The sequence below is a fragment of the Microplitis demolitor genome, chromosome 10, assembly GCF_026212275.2.
Source record: "Microplitis demolitor isolate Queensland-Clemson2020A chromosome 10, iyMicDemo2.1a, whole genome shotgun sequence".
In the NCBI taxonomy this organism is placed as follows: domain Eukaryota; kingdom Metazoa; phylum Arthropoda; class Insecta; order Hymenoptera; family Braconidae; genus Microplitis; species Microplitis demolitor.
This window is the reverse complement of record NC_068554.1, coordinates 856100-865814: the sequence shown is the minus strand read 5'-3', so window position 1 is coordinate 865814 and position 9715 is coordinate 856100. Positions and strand designations below refer to the sequence as shown.

The window sequence follows — 9715 nt, the reverse complement described above, 5'->3', positions numbered from 1 at the left end:
AGTAGTGGGGGCAGCAAAATAAAATTTCAAATTTAACTGTCAGATGGCGGCAAGTGACAGTTCTCTGGTTGAAGTTGAAATCAATTAATTCATACAAATAAACTAAATGTCAAAAAAATCCAATCAACAATCGAATACTGCACCAATACATTACTAATATATCTATATATAGTATATATATATATATAAATATACACATGTATGAATAGTTGAAAATGGCCGTAAGCGAAGTGTACACGTGTATAAAATAATGTAAGTGTTTTTATTAAACATAATTTAAAAATAATGACTACGATGAGGAGTCTCGATCGTTCGATAAATTTTTGGTTCGACATTTTTTTACGCGGACTTCTGGCATTATTAATTGTGTAAGTTATTTTATTTATTTATTTATTGGAGTAATGTTTACTTATGTTTTATTTATTTTTTTTTACCATTTATTGACCAATATGTTGTTTTAATATTTAACAGGACGTTGGAAAAAACAGAACCATTCAATCGAAAGATTCATGAGGATGAGCTATGGCTTTACAAAAATCCTAAAACAGTTTCCTATGTGCCAGTAACTGTTCTATGGGTAAATTAATTAACTTTATTATTTTATGATATTTATATTAATATTAAGGAGTTATATTTTTATATTCATTTTTCAGCCAGTAGTGTTCATCGTTCCCATGGTAGTCATTTCGGTATCATTTCTCATTAATAGAAACAAAATTGATTTTGCTCAAGGACTGTTGGCACTAACTCTAGCGCTTGGATTAAATGGAGTATTGACAAATGTTATTAAAATAATTGTAGGCAAGTAGTTTTCTAATTATTTATAAATTTTTTTTATTTTTAATTATTCGAAACTCTCCTAATTATTTAAAAATTTTATTTTAATTAACTTAGAATTGTTACATTTTTTCTAATAATTCAAATTTTGGGAGGTAAATCACAATTAAAAAACTTGCGGGTGATTTAAAATTAAACGAATTATTCAATTCGAACACCAAAAATTTTAAATAATTATTTTTTTTTTTGTGTAAATTTAAAGGTAGACCACGTCCAGATTTTTTTTGGAGATGTTTCCCGGATGGTATTGCCAATTTAGAGTTCAATTGTACAGGAGACTCGCATGAAATACGTGATGGAAAAAAATCATTTCCTAGTGGCCACTCGTCATGTAATTAATTTATTTATAAAACCAATTAATTATTAATTAATAATTTCTATAATAAAATTTATTTTATTGCAGTCGCATTCACGAGTTTTGGATTTGTTGCATTTTATTTAGCAGGCAAACTAAAGACGTTTAGTTTGTCTGGTAAAAGTCATTCCTGGAAACTTTGCAGTTTTTTATTGCCACTAGGAGTAGCATTGTGTATCGCTCTAAGTCGCACGTGTGATTATCATCACCACTGGCAAGGTATAGACTCAAATAACAAATTATTGACCTGAATAAAATTAAAATATAATTAAGTATAAATTTAAAAGTGATAATAATTTTTTGTGTGCACAGATGTTGTTGTTGGATCGACAATTGGATTTATTATTTCATATATGTGTTATCGTCATTATTATCCATCACTGGATTCACACATGTGTCATAAACCCTACGCGATGATAATTAATGAAGGCGAAATAAAAAGTATTAAATCGCGTGAGGATCAAATCAAATGGATATAAATTTAACTAAGTACTTAAATGATATTGAAAGTAGAGACATAAAATTTTAAAAAATAGACAAATCATTTAACAAGCCCGCGATGCATTTTAAATTTTTAGTCTGCTACTTTCACTATCATCTACTTGATCGAATTTAAAAAAAAAATTTATTATGTTTAAGTGCATTTAAATGTATATTTAGTTAAGTAATTTATTAATTAAATTTAAAATAAAAATTTTTTTATGTAAAATATATAAACTAAGAAGTAATCGACAGCCTTTTAGCACCCAAGTAGCGCACGTGGCTTTATGACGTCTGTAAGATATCAGTTTTGAAGTTTTTTTTACCGATAAGACACCAAAAGACTTGACAAGTGAAGAAAAAAAGTCAAGTACAAATAATTGTCTAATTATCTAAAAATTTTGTAATTGAAATGACTTAAGACGGGAAAAAAATTCAAATTTTCTATGACTTTGAGGACTAACGTCTACAAGTTTTATTTATTTAAAAAAAAAATTTTAAAATGCACATGCAGAAAATTTAACAAACTTTAGGTGCAATTTTTTCAAATTTTTTTTTTTACGTCGGTTCACTTCAGTAACAATCTACAACTATAATTACAGATAAAAATCAATAATTCAAAAATTCAACTCAACTTTTCTACTGACTGACATAAATTTAAAAAAAGAAAAATATTTCAAAGCCGGGAAAGTTTTCAAAGGAAGTATCGAGCACGGTTGGCATTAAAGGTTTTCAAATAATCCCGCCAAGTGTCTAAAGCACCGAACGTCCTCTAGGCCCTCTGGTATTTAATACAAAATATCTATTAACCTTTTTTACAATTACACGTAAAGAATCACAAGAAAACAGAGAAAAGAGAACAGCGTAGAGTCGAGAGAAGCGAAGAGGAGCGCAGAAAGCATCAATGTTTTTCGAAATGATTAGTTAGTTAGTCAGTTATGACGGTTATGACCAATAAAAACTCTCGGTGTGCTGACTCACATATATACACACACACATATAAATACACATACATATAGACTAAGTGAATTAAAATAATAATATATTTATTTGTTAAAATTGTACAGCCTTAGTAATATTTAAATATCTTTATAGATATTCGTCAAAGTCTGACAAATGGTAACATAGTTATTTAGTAACTTGTTGTGTTGGTGAATTTCTACATTGAGACTTCCTGTTCATGGCGATGCTTCAGCGTCGTTCATCGTATTAACGAAATCCACTCACCAGTAAAACAAATCCATTTTAGTTTAATTTGTTTAGTTTTATGTTAAGTTTGTTTGTTTTACTTTTGTCAAGTTTTTAACTTTTAAATTCAAATAACTGACTATTATTATTGTTATTATTTAAATAATTTTTGGGGCGCACAGGCCGCCGAGGCAAGGGTGCAAAGACCCCGTGTTGGAAAATGATCAACATGGAGACGGATAAAATCCTCGATGAAACAAATACAAATAATCAGGTATGTATATTTTTAATTCATACATTGTCATATATTTTAATTTATATTTTTGATAGATTTAGTAACTGGTATGGGTTTGGATTTTTAAATTCATTATCATTTTTATGAGCAACATTTAATCCGTCTTTTATTTTTTAACTTTTTTTTCAGTCTCCTTTCTCTATCTTATCCATTTCCTTTCTCTTAACGGTCTCTTATTAATTTTTTCTATTGTCTTGTATTTTATATATTACATATTTATGTGTAAATATTTATATTAATTATGTAGAGGTTATGCATAATAAATATTTATCGTAAATGATATATTTAATATATGTAATAATATCGATATTATTTATTGATTTTATTGGATATTTATTTTAGCATTGCAACATATATTCAATCATATATTTTATAATGATTATTAATACTTTTAGTTGACATTCAAATTTATATTAATATTTTTTTCGTCATATGAATAAATTTATGGATTGTGCAAAAGAAAAAGCCGAAATCCTTTTTATTTTCGTAATATGATGAAATTTAAATATTTATCATAATTTTCATGATAATTTAATCGGCGGTATTTTTTTTAAATTTAAATGCTGTAAGACCCAAAAATTAAATGTTGACAATTAATAATTTTTAATTTTTTTTCTACTGACTTTCTATACGAAAAAAAAAAAAACTAAAAAAATGCACATGTAGAAAATTAAAAAATCTATAAGTGCAATTATTTAAAATATTTACTATTTTTATAATTTTTGGTTTTTTAAAAAATAAAAAAATTAGACGGCCAAATTCAGTATCATAAAATTAAATACTTATAAAATAATTTTTATTTTTTTAATCCGAGACTTATAATTTATATGGAAAATTTATTTCAAGTATTTGCTTTAAATATCAATAATAAATATATATGAAGTAAATATACTTTGTGTGAAATGTAAATTTAAAAATTTTAAATTACGATCTTGAAGTTAGCAATTACCAATTTTTGCATTTCTTTTTCAACAACTCAGTTACCAAAAAAAAAAAGAAAACTAAAAAAATGCACATGTAGAAAATAAAAAAAACTATAGGTGTAATTTTCCAAAATATTATTTTTCAATAATTTGACGTTTTTAAGAAAACAAAAACTAAGACGTCAGCTCCATCCAGTATCATAAAAAACTGTTATTTATTTAATTGTTTATTAAAATAAATAAATATTTTATAAAAAATATATAATATTATAAAGTTTTGAGTTTGCGTGAATGAGTGAATCGAAATTATTGAACCGTATGTTCTTATAACAATTCACAAGCCTGATAGCGGCTGGTTTTCTTCCATAATAATCAATGCTTTTAGCAGAGTGTCCCTCTATCAAAGCGCGCCTGCCCATACGTTTAGTTTATATATACATATATATAGTTACATTTAATTTAATTCCCTTGGACTTTTCCGATACTGGTTAAAGAGCTACAAGTAAACGACCAGAACTTGACTGTTATGTTGTATCTCCAGCCCCTCCCGATCGGCTCAAAGTCACGCTCGACAGTGGTACGAAGTAGGGCAAATATCAAAACTGACAACTCTATGCCATGCTTTGTTTACATCTTACTTTTCATATTATTTTAAAATTAAATGTACAGGGACTGGGACTGGGACTGAGACTAAGACTGAAACCAGGGAACAGGTAATGAGAGTTGAGTTTATCGGAGTTGAGTAGGTCAATAATAAATGGTACAGTAAGTACTACAAATGTCTTAACGTCTGCAGTTAAATGTATAAGATATATATGTATGTATATGTATAAGAAAGAGCTGAGAAGTTGCTTCATGAGGTCAAGAACCGCGACTTGGTGTCGTAGGTATTACCGACTCTCTCTCTGTACGCTACACTACTCATTGTTGTATCCTCCAATAGCGACTTAATCTTGTCACGGTGGTCGGTGTCTCGATCCGAGTGATGGCTATTTGTCTGTCGCGACAGCTTTAATTTAACAAAACAATTTTATTATTTTATTATTATCGAAAATATGTTAATTAGCGTTTATTTGTAAGCGTACTATTTATAAAAAAATGAAAAAAGATGATGATGATGAATATTATTTTTGATTTCAGTATCCGATGACGATATTGTACGATCCAAGTCGAAAGAAAGAGCCTTCGTCACAGACGATGAGTCTGACGAGTCAGTATACACAAGAGAGGGAAATGTGTATGAAATATTTTGAACGATGGAGTGAACCAGAGCAAGTTCATTTCGTTGAACAATTATTGGCACGAATGTGTCATTATCAGCATGGTCATATTAACACTTTTCTAAAACCAATGCTGCAGAGAGATTTCATTTCACTTTTACCCAGTAAGTTTTTTATTTATTTTTTTTTAAATAAATAATATATATAAATATCATTACTATTTTTTTTGTTATCTATAGAAAAAGGTCTAGATCATGTGGCTGAAAGTATTTTGTCATATTTGGATGCTGATTCATTGTATGCCGCAGAACTTGTGTGTAAAGAATGGTACCGAGTAATAAGTGAAGGAATGCTTTGGAAAAAATTAATCGAGCGCAAAGTACGAACTGATTCTGTTTGGCGCGGATTGGCTGAGAGACGAGGCTGGTAAGTATTTTATTTTACAAACTAAACAGCTAATATTAAAATTTGAATTTGAATTTGAATTTGAATTACCACAGGATCCAACACTTATTTAAACCACGACCGGGCGAAAGTTATCGAGACCATGCATTTTATCGTAACTTGTTTCCTAACATAGTTAAGGACATCGAGAGTATTGACAACAATTGGAGAATGGGAAGACACAAACTACAAAAAATAAATTGTCGGAGTGAAAATTCTAAAGGAGTCTACTGTTTACAATACGACGACCAGAAAATCGTATCGGGTCTTCGCGATAACACGATCAAAATATGGGACAGAAATAACTTGCAGTGTATTAAGGTGTTAACTGGACACACGGGCTCGGTTTTATGTTTACAGTACGACGACAAAGCTATTATATCTGGTTCTTCCGACAGCACTGTCAGAGTCTGGGACGCGAATACTGGGGAAATGGTTAATACTCTGATTCATCACTGTGAGGCCGTATTGCATTTAAGATTTAATAATGGAATGATGGTTACCTGCTCAAAGGTAAGTTAGTTATTTATTCATAACTTAGTTAAAGTAAAAGACCCATTACCCGCTCGCTTTTTATTTTAAGAACACTTTGGTAGTCATATTTTGCTATATTTAGATTTAAATAAAAATTATAAAAACGCATTATCAGTTAAAGTGAGCGACTATTGGTACTGATCGGGTTTAGGGTCTTTTATTTAATAAATAATAAACAAGATGATAAGAATGATTGTTTGTTTAAAATTAGGACCGATCAATAGCCGTTTGGGACATGACATCACAAACAGAAATAGCATTACGCAGGGTTCTCGTTGGTCATCGTGCTGCCGTAAATGTTGTTGATTTCGATGAAAAATATATAGTGTCTGCGAGTGGTGATAGGACAATTAAAGTATGGAATACGTCGAGTTGTGAATTTGTGCGAACGTTGAATGGTCATAAACGTGGAATTGCGTGTTTGCAATATAGAGATCGTTTAGTGGTTAGTGGTAGCAGCGATAACACTATCAGATTGTGGGACGTTGAGTGCGGAGCATGTTTGCGTGTACTTGAAGGACATGAGGAGTTAGTACGGTGTATTAGATTCGATAGAAAGCACATTGTCAGCGGAGCTTATGACGGGTAATATTTTAATTAAGATTTTATACTCAGTATCAGAATTCATATATTTTTTATTTATCTTTATTATTTTATTTTAGAAAAATTAAAGTATGGGATCTCGTTGCTGCTCTTGACCCGCGTGCTGTTGCTAGTACGCTTTGTTTACGTACATTAGTGGTAAGTTTTTAAAAAATAAATTTTTTTTATAACATGATGCAGTAAAATAAAATTATTTAATTAATTACTTTTAATAGGAGCATACCGGACGAGTATTCCGTTTACAGTTTGATGAATTTCAAATAGTGTCATCGTCACATGATGACACGATACTGATTTGGGACTTCCTTAACTGTAATGGCTCAGATGCTGCTGGTAATACTAGTGCAAGTGCAGGTGCTTCAGCAATAGTTACTCCAACTGCTACAAATAATCAGTCTGATACTAGATCTCCTTCTCGTATGTATAATTTATATTTAATGATACATTTTTTAAAATATATGACAAAAGTTCTAATTATTTTTGAAACACATTTGTTTACAATAATTAGTACCCGATAATTAGATTTGTTGTTTTAAATGTTATTTACATAATTACGTAATTAATGTAACTTTTTTTTTAGCGTTCGAGTGACGTACAAAAACCGATCTAATCCATTATTGTGATACAATTGTAAGTTTACTTATCAAATTGTTGATAAAAAAAAAAAATTTCATATCACCTGCATTGAAACTACGAGTTTATGATGTCACCCATACTCCTCAAAATAAAAAGTCATCACCCCGGGGATTAATAGGAAAAAAGTATTGTATTTAAAGTAAAAGACCTAGTACTCGATCACTCCATGAATTTGTATATCTATAAGTAGTACAATTTAGTAAATATATAAGTACAAATATATGAATGATCGGATACTGAGTCTCTTATCTTGTAAAAATTAACACGTACTAGATTTTCGAAATTTCTATGCTCAAAAGTACTGAATTTTTATGAGGATATGCCTCTGGAGTAGAAAAATATGTTTACCGATAGCTGCACTGCTTATACTCATACCGTACATCTCCTAGAGTGATGACTTTTTTTAATCTGGAGGGTGTTTGTGAATGACAGACTTTAAACCAAATTTGTATCAACTTTCGAGAATGTCTACTATTTTAAAGTTTTGACTTTCTCTAGATATTAAAACCCCCAGTATCAATGCAGGTGATATAAATAATATAATGTGTGGCAGTTTCATTCTTTGTCGCACAGTGTACTATTGATATTTGATTTTTTTAAAAATATCTATTTTTTTTTTTAGATATGTGGTTAAAAAGTGAATTCAATGTGTTCGCGTTCGGATTTGTGAAAGTTAATATATAAATAAAATGGAAAATAAATGAAAATAAAAAGGTGCCCAAGAAAGAAACTTATCTTCATGATAACAATAATTCACAATTAAAACCATAAATAACAGAGCTTTTTAAAACACGTGAGAATTTATTACAAGGACTATTTATCGGATTAATTAAATAGGTTTTTTCAATAAAATTATAAATAAATAAAATGAAGAATGACTAAAACTATTAAAGTTAGCAGCGCGTGTTTAACGCACAATATTTAGTAATAATTATTTAAATAAAACTAAAAATAAAGTAACAATAATGAGCTAGTACATCCTATGGATGTAAATATTGTTGTCTCAGCGTAATTGTCATCTTGTACGGAATTATTTATAGAAATAGGCCATTTTCTACTCATGACAACAATGTTATCATCACCGTAATTTAAATTAACAGCAGCAAAAAGACTTGATATTTAATAAACGATAAAATAAATGGGCAATTTAATAACGAGAAATAAATAAAAAGGTTTTTAAAACAAAGGTTGGATAAATATTAATAATAATAATAATAATAATAATAATAATAATAATAATAATAATAATAATAATAATAATAATAAATTACACTTAATTATTAATGTATTATAGTAAATTGCAGATTTTTTATGTAATTAATTTATAGCGTGAAAAAAAAATGTTAAATGTCGTCGGGTGTTCGGAGTACTTATTCTATGTAAATGAAATTTCAATTATGAATGGATGTATGATTGTTCAGATGTCAAATTTGTTCTTTTCTTTTTTTCATGTTTATTTACTGGCATTTAAATGCTGTATTAAAATTATTCGCATGTAACATCCAAGTTCCGCTGATATCTTACATACTTTTTTTAATTATTAATTTAATAATTTAGTATCCCTATAAATATAAAAAAAATAATAATAATAAAATATATAAATATATATATATATATATATATATATATATATATATATATAAATTCGCAATATATTTGTACAGCGTGTGACAATTAAAAATAGTTACTTTGATTTTTTACAACTAAGATTTAAAATAAATTTTTGTAATTACTGTAAATGCATGCGTCAAAATTACCATTTACAGCTGTACAAATATAACAATTAAATTATTTAAAATAAAAATAATACATTTTGTTAACCATGACAAGTGGTGCCGATGTACTGTTTACGGAAAATTATTATTATTTTAATTATTATTATTTTTAGTACTGTCATGTCATTAAATCAAGGGTAATCAGAAATTTAATATTTTTTCTTTCATGATTCATAAAATGAATTTAGATTTCAATTGTGGTCATAATTGATCTTAAAAAAAAAAAGTATAAAAAATTGTGCAATTTTAATCCGGCTAAAATTTATAAACTACTGCCTTTATTTATTATACAACGGAAATAAACGAATAATCGTAATAAAAAGTTAAACAAACAAATTTAAAATAATTAGTATTAAGTTAAAATTAATGTGTACTCTTTGAAATATAATAATAGTAAAAAATTTACATTATTATCTCTTTTTATT

At 28.1% G+C, this 9715-nt stretch overlaps 2 protein-coding genes across 2 annotated transcripts; both read left to right on the top strand.

Annotated features, from left to right (window-relative positions):
• The first annotated feature begins 94 nt into the window (after nt 1-94).
• On the top strand, nt 95-1854 carry LOC103571719 (phospholipid phosphatase 5). The gene is made up of 6 exons (XM_008549982.3): nt 95-368; nt 472-577; nt 654-801; nt 1040-1168; nt 1241-1411; nt 1505-1854. The coding sequence occupies exons 1-6, from the start codon at nt 286-288 to the stop codon at nt 1669-1671; spliced, it is 804 nt and encodes a 267-aa protein (XP_008548204.1). The 5' UTR covers nt 95-285; the 3' UTR covers nt 1672-1854.
• A 677-nt stretch (nt 1855-2531) lies between these two features.
• On the top strand, nt 2532-9102 carry LOC103571718 (beta-TrCP). Its single transcript, XM_008549980.3, has 10 exons — nt 2532-2696; nt 2768-3134; nt 5219-5462; nt 5538-5724; nt 5799-6255; nt 6488-6861; nt 6939-7017; nt 7095-7296; nt 7460-7509; nt 8138-9102. The coding sequence occupies exons 2-9, from the start codon at nt 3081-3083 to the stop codon at nt 7468-7470; spliced, it is 1608 nt and encodes a 535-aa protein (XP_008548202.1). The 5' UTR covers nt 2532-2696; nt 2768-3080; the 3' UTR covers nt 7471-7509; nt 8138-9102.
• The last annotated feature ends 613 nt before the right edge of the window (nt 9103-9715 follow it).